The 12,106-nt window shown below is 36.7% G+C and overlaps 2 protein-coding genes across 2 annotated transcripts; one reads left to right on the top strand and one right to left on the bottom strand.

The window, feature by feature from the left end:
- Positions 1–2,333: 2,333 nt before the first annotated feature.
- Positions 2,334–5,010, top strand: LOC125259965 (perlwapin-like). The gene is made up of 4 exons (XM_048178009.1): positions 2,334–2,548; positions 3,179–3,310; positions 3,565–3,702; positions 4,738–5,010. Exons 1-4 carry the CDS (start codon positions 2,461–2,463, stop codon positions 4,869–4,871), a joined length of 492 nt encoding a protein of 163 aa, XP_048033966.1. The 5' UTR covers positions 2,334–2,460; the 3' UTR covers positions 4,872–5,010.
- A 1,242-nt stretch (positions 5,011–6,252) lies between these two features.
- Positions 6,253–7,477, bottom strand: LOC125259967 (GPI transamidase component PIG-T-like). The gene is made up of 2 exons (XM_048178011.1): positions 7,366–7,477; positions 6,253–7,276 (listed from the first exon to the last, which is right to left on the bottom strand). Exons 1-2 carry the CDS (start codon positions 7,416–7,418, stop codon positions 7,051–7,053), a joined length of 279 nt encoding a protein of 92 aa, XP_048033968.1. The 5' UTR covers positions 7,419–7,477; the 3' UTR covers positions 6,253–7,050.
- Between the last annotated feature and the right edge of the window lie 4,629 nt (positions 7,478–12,106).

Below are 12,106 nucleotides of genomic sequence, written 5' to 3'. Positions count from 1 at the left end.
CGAGAGATGGGACACAATACAAAAGAGCTCAGAAGAATAACACTGGAATGAAGGTTTATGACTGGGCAAGCACTTTAGGACTTGCAATTATAAGAAAAGCTTTCCAGCCCTGGAATGAGCTAAAGGGGAAGGCCTGAAAACAGATGTGGAGGCTGCTTTGATTCCACTTCTCCTGTGAGTAACACTGGGTTTGATTGTCTTTAGCTGCTGTGCTGTTGGCAACTAACAACGAAAACATTGTATTTACTCTTGTGTACTGTACGTTAATTTTTTCTGCTTCCTTGTTGTTCGTTCATCAACTGCACTTTATTTTTCGTGAAGCATTTTGTTGCGCGTCAGCTGTGAAAAACAGACATCCGAAACAGAGTTTTGCACACTGATGCCCACTAGAGAACGAGGTGTTTAGCGTCATTGGTAGTGCATTCGCCTCGCATGTCAGCAGTGACCGGGCCGGGGTTCGAGGCCAACTCAGAGCAGGGTGGTTAGGATTGGAGTGTGAATTTTGGAGGCGGAGGAATGAAGAGAGGGGATGGTTTTGTTTGGGTTGATATCAAATATCAACAATGTCCAACAGTGTTTTTTAAAATCTACTGATCCCACCTTTAATGCACAATCTGTTTTAAAGCAATGTAGTATTTTATATTCTTTACGAAGGACTGCTAACATGACTTTATTTCAAGCATGAATATTTCTGTGTATGCCATTCATTGAGGAAACATTGAAAAATCTTTTCTTTCTTTCTTTCAAAATTCCTTGGGGGAAAACTGTCCTCTAAAACTCCATGCACAAATGAGGGGTTCCATTCAGTTCTCTCTGGGGAAAATTAGCCATTGCTAATTATTTTGATTTGGGATTGAAGACTTATAATGTCCTTGCGTTATTCAGCCTGAGGGTGGCGCTCTAATGATGATTGACAGACTTTAGTGCACAAAACAAACGCATAGAATGCCCTCTTAGAATTTGTAGTATTTATTGCGTTCGAATGTTGTTTTAGAATGTTACGAGTTATGTAGGAATTCCAGTGAAGAGAACAGTCATGTCTATTCTCAGAAAAACATAAAACACAACAGAACTACTGTATATAAGAGCTATTCACATGAGCACGTTTAAAGGGTTAGTTCACCCAAAAATTAAAATAATGTCATTTATTACTCACCCTCGTGTCGTTCCTCACCCGTAAGACCTTCGTTAATCTTTGGAATACAAATTAAGATATCTTTGTTGAAATCTGATGGCTCGGTGAGGCCTGCATATAGCTAGCAATGACATTTCCTCTCTCAAGATCCATTAATGTACTAAAACATATTTAAATCAGTTCATGTGAGTACAGTGGTTCAATATTAATATTATAAAGTGACAAGAATATTTGTGGTGCGTCAAAAAAACGAAATAGGCCTAACGACTTATATAGTGATGGCCAATTTCAAAACACTGCTTCAGGAAGCATCGGAGCGTTATGAAGCTTTTGTGTCGAATCATGATTCGGATCGCATGTCAAACCGCCAAACGGCTGAAATCACGTGACTTTGGCGCTCCGAACTGCTGATTCAATACGCTGATTCATAACGCTCCGAAGATTCCTGAAGCAGTGTTTTGAAATCGACCATCACTATATAAGTCGTTATTTTGTTTTTTTGGCGCACCAAAAATATTCTCGTCTCTTTATAATATTAATATTGAACCACTGTACTCACATGAACTGATTTAAATATGTTTTTAGTACATTAATGGATCTTGAGAGAGGAATTGTCATTGCTGGCTATGCAGGCCTCACTGAGCCATCGGATTTCAACTAAAATATCTTAATTTGCATTCCAAAGATGAACGAAGGTCTTACGGGTGTGGAACGGCATGAGGGAGAGTAATAAATGACATTATTTTCATTTCTGGGTGAACTAACCCTTTAAAGTTATATTGCTGTCTATTGAGGAGTTAGAGAGCTCTCGGATTTCATCCAAAAATATCTTAATTTGTGTTCTGATGATGAATGAAGGTCTTACGGGTGTGGAACTGCATAAGGGTGAGTAATAAATGACAGAATTTTCATTTTTGGGTGAACTAACCCTTTAAAGTGCCCACATTTTTTTGTCAAAAAACTCGCGCCACTAACTTCACGTTTTCTGATTGTCGCGGCCCGAGGTCAAATACTTCATCGTTCTGAGAAAAGTATGATTTGTTTGGACAACTTTTTTTATAATAATATTTGAGAGACTGAAGGGCGTATCTATTTTCTTTTAAAGCGAGTTAAAGTCGAAAAAAACAGCAGCATTCATTTTTAATGTCAACTGATGTTTTGATGCAGCAACACGTTTTTTGTTTTTTTTTTTTCGTTTTTTTTCATTGTAGGTATGTGTACCTCGCGCAAGGACCTTGAAGCCTCGCGGACTCAGTCTCCGCCCCTCCTGACTGAATTCAGCGCTTTTCCCAGCAGAGTTCATTGTGTGATCGCAGGTCGAGAGGATGACAGCTCGAGTGTACTGCGCTGTGTTATTGTGTCTGTCTGGATGCTTGAGCACAACAGATGCTGCTCCAGGAGAAAACTTCACAGGTGAGAAGATCCATGTTCTTATAACTTCATTACGCAGCCTGAAGAAATGCATAAAAACTGCCTTACAAAATATGACATTTCAGCACATTACAGTTTACAAACATACAGTACAGTCGTTCAGTGAAGGATGAACCTTTTAAGTAATTCATATAAAGTTATTGTACAAGGAAAACATATAGACATATACAGTAAAACAAGAACATTATTATTAAATGTTTTGTATATTTGTATTTTCTCTTCAACTATAATACAATATAACATGGGGAGCTAATTATAACTTGATTATAATCATATGGCTTTAATGTAGTCCATTTACTCCGATTCCAATGTATTTCTATATATGTTTTTTTGTCATGGATTAAATGCTTAAACTTAAATATGGGTGGTCAGGGGGTTGGCATAACAATTATTTTGACAGATACAATTGGTTATAACTCTTGTTACACACTTTTTATATGAATATATAATTGGCACAGTTTAGGGATAAAGTAGATTTCTAAACTATACTTTGATCTGAAGCAGATAAATATGTGAATTAGCTTGAAAGACATATTGCAGAACCACTGACTTACAGATGCTGAAACAAACATTTATTACAAGCTGGTCTCCTCTAATGATTCTCTTCTGTAGTGACCAGTCACTGTCCAAGGAAGCTGACAGTCGTGCCGTCCAGTCGAGGATGTGCTTCTGACAGAGACTGCTCTGGAGGACACAGATGCTGTGTATTCGACTGTGGTGCTGTGTGTGTGCCACCTGCTTTCAGTGAGTTTCAATGAGTAATAATGGATAATAATAATAGAGGTCTTTCAAAAGGAACACTGAAAAAAAATTATTGTAGAAAGCTTTCACTCAGAAATTGCTAATGAAGTTCACTTATAATTACAAAGAAACAGCAAGTAGCTTATAACATTGCATAAAATAAGAGATTTTAAAGTAGAAAGACTGAAAAACCAAACAGTGAAAAAGAGATTCAGCATTCAGTGATATGGTTTCTCTGTCATGTGTCTGTATTACAGCAAAGCCAGGAGTGTGTCCACGCAGAAAATTTGGAGCAGGAGTGTGTGCCGAGTACTGTGCCGATGACAGTGACTGTCCCAACAATGAGAAATGCTGCAGCAATGGATGTGGACATGAATGTACAGCTCCATATACAGGTATATTATATTATATTATATTATATTATATTATATTATATTATATTATATTATATTATATTATATTATAGGTTCTCTTAGGTTCCAATAGATTTGTTACAGGATTTAGTAATCTTTGTTAACTTTAATAAAAATACAGCTGTTAGTTCATGTCAAGTCAGGTCCATTAAATAATATTAACTTATTCAACTTTAATAATGTATTAGTATGTGGTAAAATTAACATTAAACACCATTAATAAATTCTTTAGAAGTATTTTTCTTTGTCAGTTCATGTTATCTAATGGATTGTAAAGTGTTACCAATATATATTATATTATTCTGTTCTATTCATGTTTGGGTCAGCTTTCTCATTGCCTTTTAGTTTCTCTTATTTTATAATAATAATAATAATAAGTATTATTTTATGTTATGATATTCTCTATATCAAAAGTACCTCAATTTGGCCTATAGCACTGTTTTATGCACAGGGTGGCTTTACAAAATTAATAAAGATGATGAATCATCACTCTGTAAGTAAAACTAGCTATTCATGCTTTGAGTGTTTTGTATGGAAGCTTGTTTCAGCCACTGAATTAAAAATAAAAAAAGGTAATTGTGACTTTTTACCTCACAATTCGGACCTTTTTTCCCCCGCACAATTCCGAGTTTCTTCATCTCACCTCAAATTCTGACTTTTTTCATCTTCAGAATTATGTGATATAAACTTGCAATTGTGTGTCAAAGTAACTGCAATTATAACACGCAATTGAAACAAAGTCAGTATTTTTTTTCTCAGAATTTTTTCATCTCAATGGTGAGAAAAAAAGTTAAAATTGAGAGATGTAAACTCGCAATTGTGAGGAAAAAAATGCAGATTTACCAGATGTAAACTCTCAAATGCAAGAAAAAAAAGTCAAAATTGTGAGATAAAAAGCAATTGTCTTTTAAAAAATTTATTGTGTGGTGGAAACAAGCGTTCCATAGTTTTGTGCTGTACATCTGAGGCTGAATGCTGCTACGGCCAGACTGAAGCTGAATCTCTCTATCCATGCAGTGAAGCCTGGTCGTTGTGCTCTACCGAAGGGGACTCCAATGTGTGCCGAATACTGTTACCATGATGGTCAGTGCCCTGCCGAACAGAAATGCTGCCCAACCACCTGCGGTCATGCATGCAGTGAACCGTGCTGATTTAACCACCGGAAAGAGTCGTGAGATTGATTTTGCATAACAATACATAATTGAGTTATTTTACCTAAATCAATTCAGTGCGTTATTCATAGGGGATGTTTTCCCTGTTTGTAACCACCAAATAAAACCTCATACCGTCTTTTAGTGTTGAGTTTTTTGGCCACAAATAAAAAAAGAAAATTGCTTCATTGAAGAGTTGGTATTTTTGGTATGCCAGTGTTCATTTGGCTGTTCTCTTTTCACATAACAGCTCATTGGCATCAGTGCTTAGGAATGTACAAGTTCCCCTCCCCAAAACCCAAACACGTGCAAAATGTTTTGTAATGAAAGAGACCTCTGTTTCCATCCTCTCCAGGAGCTTGGCAGCAAAAGGGTCAAAACAATTGTCAGCAAAACATGACAGTGATGGAAAAGCCTTGAACTGATATACTAAGCTACCAGAAATCAATCAATCAAAGAATGCACGTTAACGCTTTACTTGTCAATTTAGTCACATAAAGAGAAAAGAAGTGCAAAAATGAAAGGCATTTGTGCTGAACCGAGGTTAGCGTGCATCAGCTTCCAGGAATGTGAACAGACTTTGAATTCTGTCTGGAGGGAAACAAAGTTTACATCCTTTGTTTAAGAAAGACAACATTTTAGTATTGAATATCTATCTATCTATCTATCTATCTATCTATCTATCTATCTATCTATCTATCTATCTATCTATCTATCTAACTAGACCTGGCAACTTGTCCAAAATCCCATTCATAACCATGCATTGAACATCAATCTTTTCTGATTGGCTGTGATTGTATCATGTTGCATTCACATTCATTGTGTAGAGACAAATTGCTTCTTGCTGGAAATTTGTTTTGTATTGTACCAAGCTAGGACACAGTTTAACTGACATATGGGTAATAGGTTAGTTGATGATAGTACTACTTGGATAGTCTGATTTGATCAGTGGAACTTTTAGTTTAAGAAACTGTGAGTTACTACAAATCTGTTAAACTACATTACCTGCATATGTATATTACAAACTACCATGTCATAACAGATAATAGAAGGATTTACAGTCACTCAAGGCAGAGGCTCTTTCACATACAGTAATTCAAAATGAATGGCACGGTTGAGTGGGATACCAAATAGTTTCCAAAACCCTCCAAAAAAACATTACATTCTTCCTCAAAATCCCTCGAGGCGTGAACAAAAAATGCTGCAAACCGTTCTCAACACGTTATGGGTTTCCAGTCAGTTTATTATGTGAAAGTTAACCAGTGTTAAAGAGCTGCTTCAGAATTTAAATTCAATAACACCCAGTCTGGAGGTCATTATGTGGTCTGCCCACAGACAAATGCACAGAGAAAAAAAAAGGCAAAACATTAAAACAGTCCAGTCCTTCAAAACAACACATATTTGAATATCAGTGCATTATAGAAAGTAGAAAATACTTGCCACATTTTTAAACATCCATTTTCAGTAGTTGGATTGTGGTGTCTGTGTTTCTGTGACACTTGGTCACGCTCTCAAAGAGGTGGTGTAAACTGAGACGACTTAACATCACACTCTTCCATGTATATTTCTCCCAGATGCCCAAACCATGCAGTTCCTTTGAGAGACTTTCACATGATAGCAAGCTATGGTTTTCTAAAACGCTGCATAAAAATGTTTTTGCTTATGTGACTCAACAAAACAAAATATATATATTTTTTTTTTAAAAAAGTGGCTAATCTTTGCTTATGTGACTCACAAAAAAAGGCGGCTGATCTTTGATTATGCGACTCATAAAACAAAACAAAAAAAAAACATAAAAAGGTGGCTAATCTTTGCTTTTGTGACTCACAAAACAAAACAAAACAAAACATAAAAGGGCAGTTAATTTTTTTTTTTGTGACACAAAACAAAAAAAAAAAGTAGCTAATTTTTGCTTGTGACTCACAAAACAAAAAACATAAAAAGGTGGCTAATCTTTGCTTATGTGGATCACAAAACAAAAACAAAACATAAAAACAAAACATCTAATCCATCTGTCTTGGAAGCTTATTCGTTCAACAAAAGTTCAGAACAGTCACTTGGCATTGAGTCCTTCCAGGGCTGAAAAGCATCTTAAAACTCCAGCAGATGCTGTATTAAAGTCATGATTCTCTCAGCTGCCTAATATGGACATTTCAGGAGTCAGATCTGCTCTCGGCAGTTAGGTCAGCAGGTTGGCCAAGCGTTTGGCCAGCGGTGGACTCGGTTCATCCACCTGGAACATGCGGGTCAGCAAGTTGTAAAAGGAGCTGTAGCCCACCACGACCACCGTGCAGGTGAGGCAGATGACGTTGTAGGGCATGCTGAAGTCAGGTGTGGGTAGATTTACCAGCAGGGGTTCTGTGTACACTTGCTCAAAGTAGCTTGACTCTTCTTTGACTGGGACACTGGAAGTCAGATGTGAAAAAGTTATAAAGAACCAAAACAACTAAGGTACACTTATTTACTATTAACACCAAGGCCAGTTTATACTTACAAACTGCTAAACAACGGTTGGTCTTGTGTGAAGTTGGTGTTCATTGCATCCATACTTGGCACAAGGGCACTGACCACAGAGGATCTGCAATAACATATTTATGGAACATCAGTCAGATATAGGGAGTGGCACACAGGATGTGTAACATTTGTTCAACAAAAATGACATTTTATGATTTATAGTCAAGAATCTCTATATAAACTTAAATTATATTCTCTATGCTCCTAAGCATAAACCAGACATATATATATATATATATATATATATATATATATATATATATATATATATATATATATATATATATAGTTGTGATCATTAGTTATGTATAAGGGTGTGAAAATAAATCTCTTATTTGTATCTCTGGGTCAGAAAGCCTAAAAAAAAAAAAAAAAAAAAAATCAAACAGCCCCTACATAACCACATGTTGTCTGGGAGGGTTTAAAGGGAACCCCTGGTGTTAAAGGATTAGTTCACTCTCAAATTAAAATTTCCTGATAATTTCCTCACCCCCATGTCATCCAAGATGTTCATGTCTTTTCTTCAGTCGAAAAGAAATTAAGATTTTTGATGAAAATATTCCAGGATTTTTCTCCATATAGTGGACTTCAATGGAGCCCAAACGGTTGAAGATCAAAATTACAGTTTCATTGCAGCTTCAAAGCGTCCTAGAGAAACCATCGTCATTTAAAAAAAAATAATAATAATAATATATAAATTATATATGTTTTAACCATAAATGCTCATCTTGAACTAAGCTCTCTTCTTCTCTTTTTGAATTCCAGCAGTGTAGACACTGCTAAGTGTATTACTGCCCTCCACAGGTCGAAGTTTGAACTAAACTGTCATATACAATACGCTAGTGCAAGTATATAACAATTGTTTCAAACTTTGACCTGTGGAGGGCAGTAATACACTTAGCAGTGTCTACACTGCTGGAATTCAAAAAGAGAAGAAGAGAGCTAGTTCAAGATGAGCATTTATGGTTAAAACATATATAATTTTTAATTTTTTTTTTTTAGAAAATGAGTGATGGTTTCTCTAGATAAGACCCTTATTCCTCGTCTGGGATCATAGAATGCTTTGAAGCTGCACTGAAACTGTAATTTTGACCTTCAACCGTTTGGGCTCCATTTAAGTCCACTATATGGAGAAAAATCCTGGAATGTTTTCATCAAAAATCTTAATTTCTTTTCGACTGAAGAAAGAAGGACATGGACATCTTGGATGACATGGGGGTGAGTAAATTATCAGGAAATTTTATTTGAAAGTGAACTAATCCTTTTAAGACTTGTATGGCTTAATACAACTTAAATGATGTCTCTTACTGAAATATGTAGTAGAAAACCCATGAAAGATTTACATTATTTAAAAAATCCATGACATATTTGGACCGATTTGGACAATGGGCGCCACCATTTTGTTAAATGTTTCTTCAAATGGTTGCACTCACTGCTCTACTGACACTGTCCTATTGCTATTTTTAACGCAACACAATCAGAATATAATATACGATGACACGTTGTAATTTTCAGTCAATGAGCCACAAGAGAAGTGATGTAAGTCTTTACTGCTTTACTAGCGATAAGAGGAGAAAAGAATGGGAAGTTGTGAAGAATGTGGACGAATACAACTTCCTAAAGATCCACGTTTTTGTTCTCTTCACAAGCCCTGGTGTCTTTGAGGCTTTTAGAAGACCACAGCTGAAAGAGCTTACAGTTGCCGATGGATATAAGTGTATGCTTTAACCAAATGCCGTGCCTGTCGTGGAGACTGACGAAGGTAAGCCTATAACACATCTCGATTGAGACAGACCGCCTCAAAGCTTGTGTGCGCTGTGATACACGGGATATGTGTTATCGCATACAGTAGCATCTTCTCAGCATGTTTAACTGTGTGTATGCATTCAGGTGATCAGACGATTTTAACACGTCAATCATACAACAGTATAGTTCGAATAGCCACAGGGACATTGCTTCGATGCTTTCATCCTCACTAATTTTGCGCTCTGGCTCAAATCGAAAAGGCTGATCGTGTTTTAAAAGGAACCCTGCGGATATTAAGACCTGTATGCATTACTAAATTACCGTTGACCCAAAACATACAGATAAAAAGCTTCAGTCATCAGGGCTAAATTGAAGAGAACAAAGACGCAGTTAGGAAGTTTTATTCGTCCACATTCTGCACAACTTCCTATTCTTTTCTCCTCTTATCGCTAGTAAAGCAATAAAGACTTAGATCGCTTCTCTTGTGGCTCATCAACTGAAAATTACAACCAAAAGCTGCACAATGTGGCATCATATATTATATTCTGAGTTTTGTTGCATTAAAAATAGCAATAGGACAGTGTCAGTAGAGCAGTGAGTGCAACCATTTGACGTCATCGACATAGAACGCAAACAAAATGGCGTTGCCCATTGTCCAAATCTGTCCAAATATGTCATGGATTTTTTAAATAACATAAATCTTTCATGGGTTTTCTACTACATATTTCAGTAAGATACATCATTTACGTTATATTAAGCCATATAAGTCTTAACACCAGGGGTTCCCTTTAAAGAAAAAAAAAAATCAAGAAAAGAAAATATTCATCCAAAAACAAACTCCAGCATATCCATTTGCCAGACATTACTGGAACTTCAAACAGGACTGGGTTTTATGGTCAGTTGGAACTAAAAATGAGCTTTTTAGCAGCAAAAACTCTAGCAAACACCAAAAGATGAATCAAAACCTGACTGTCCCTGCTAGAAATCTAATAATGGGCTTTGGTTGGATCTTACAACAGAACAATGATTCAACATAAACATCAAAATCAAAACAAAAGTGGGTCACTGAGCATAAAATGAATTTCAATTTCAAATACTTTATTTATCCCCGAAGGGCAATTCACAAGGTCACGCAGAGTAACAAGCAATATACGTCAAAAACACAACACAGTAAATAAATAACACAATATACACAACATATGTGTATTCTATGATATGACATATAAACATCTAAGAAGCAAATCCAGACCCTATAAAAATATAATAAAAATGTTTAAAAATATGTAATCACAACATCGTAAGCCTGGGGGTCAGAAATGATTCAGAATTTAGAAGCTGAACCACTTTAGGAATGAAGGTTGCCTTCCTCCTTTGTGTCCTACAACCTGGACAACGAAGTTGTCGCCCTGAAGGGAGCCACTCAAATTCAGAAACAAGGCGTGTGATGGGTCATGTAAAATCCTACCATCAACTTCAGCATTTGCTGTTCACTTATAGTGGAAAGAGTCCTGATAGGAAGTCCAATAATTTTCAAACAAACTTTAACTGTACGCTCCAGGCGATTTCTGTTCTGAAGGCTGATAGAATGAAACCAGCAGACAATAGAGAATGTAATGACACTTTCAATGTAAGAGTAATAGAACAAAGAGAGAATATTCTTATTGACCCCAAAAGAATTGAGCTTCCTTAAAAGATACTGCTGCTGCTGACATTTCCGAAGTATCTCCTCTATGTTGGAAGTAAATTTCAACAGGTTATCAAATATTGTACCCAAGTACTTGTACTCCTCGATAATCTCTATAGGATTTTCATGAATAACAGTAGTAACTGCTATAGCCATCTGCCTCTGCTTATTCGAAAAAGTCACTACCATCTCTTTAGTCTTATTTACGTTTAGTTCCTGACAGGAGTTATCACACCATTCAAATTTCATGGAGAGCTGGACCATGCTGCTGTGAGGAGCCTGAAAGTAGAGACAGTAAGACGGTGTCGTCAGCAAACTTAATTAGATGACAATTGGGATGAGTAGACCTACAATCATCAGTATAAAGAATAAAGAGCAGAGGTGAAAGGACAGATCCCTGCGGGGATCCCGTAGATGTATATAGAAGATCAGAAAGGGTATTATTGACTAGCACTCTCTGAGACCTATTGGTCATAAAGTCAATTATCCAACGAATCAACTGATCCTCCAAATGAAAGCGACTGGCGAGTTTCTCAGCAAGAATGTGTGTCTGCAGAGTATTGAATGCCGAAGAAAAATCAACAAACAAAAGTCTCGCTGTGGTATTAGGAGACTCAAGGTGCTCATGAACAACATCGGTGATAAACACTTTTGCATCATCGACTCCTCTACCTGTACGAAGGCAAACTGAAGGGGTCCAACTGTGGGTCGGTGACTTTAGTGATAAAGTTTTTAATAATTCTCTCCATTGCCTTCATCACTAGAGAGGTAAGAGCAACTGGCCTCAGATCGTTAAATGCTTTAACGAAACTCTTTTTCCGTATAGGAATAACTGTGGAGTGTTTCCATTTCTGTGGAACTATGCCACTGACCAAGGAGTTCTGAAACGAAGTCTGTAACACACCCCCTAGTTGCTCCGCACAGTATTTTAAAGTTCTCCACAAATATTATCCGATCCGGGTGCAGATTTAACTTTAGTTTTCTTAAGAGCTCGCACCACCTCTTCTGTACTTATAGTGAGGGCAGAGTCCCCAGGTTTTAGAGTCGGGATGATTGTTTCCAATTGAGTACTTGTCACGGATGGCACAGAGACAAGAGGGTAAGATCCAAGTGCAGTTTTAATAGGGTAATCCGAACACATAATCCATCCAAGCATGAGTCAAAATCCACAGTATAGTCCACACAAAACAAGAAAAACACAGTGAAGCCAGTGACAGAAATTAAACCTCGATAACAAAAGCAGACACAAACTCAGAATAAATAGACAGACACTAATAACATAATATAAGAC

This window comes from Megalobrama amblycephala, linkage group LG24 (genome assembly GCF_018812025.1).
Source record: "Megalobrama amblycephala isolate DHTTF-2021 linkage group LG24, ASM1881202v1, whole genome shotgun sequence".
Taxonomy (NCBI): Eukaryota; Metazoa; Chordata; class Actinopteri; order Cypriniformes; family Xenocyprididae; genus Megalobrama; species Megalobrama amblycephala.
This window is presented reverse-complemented; position numbering and strand designations above follow the sequence as displayed.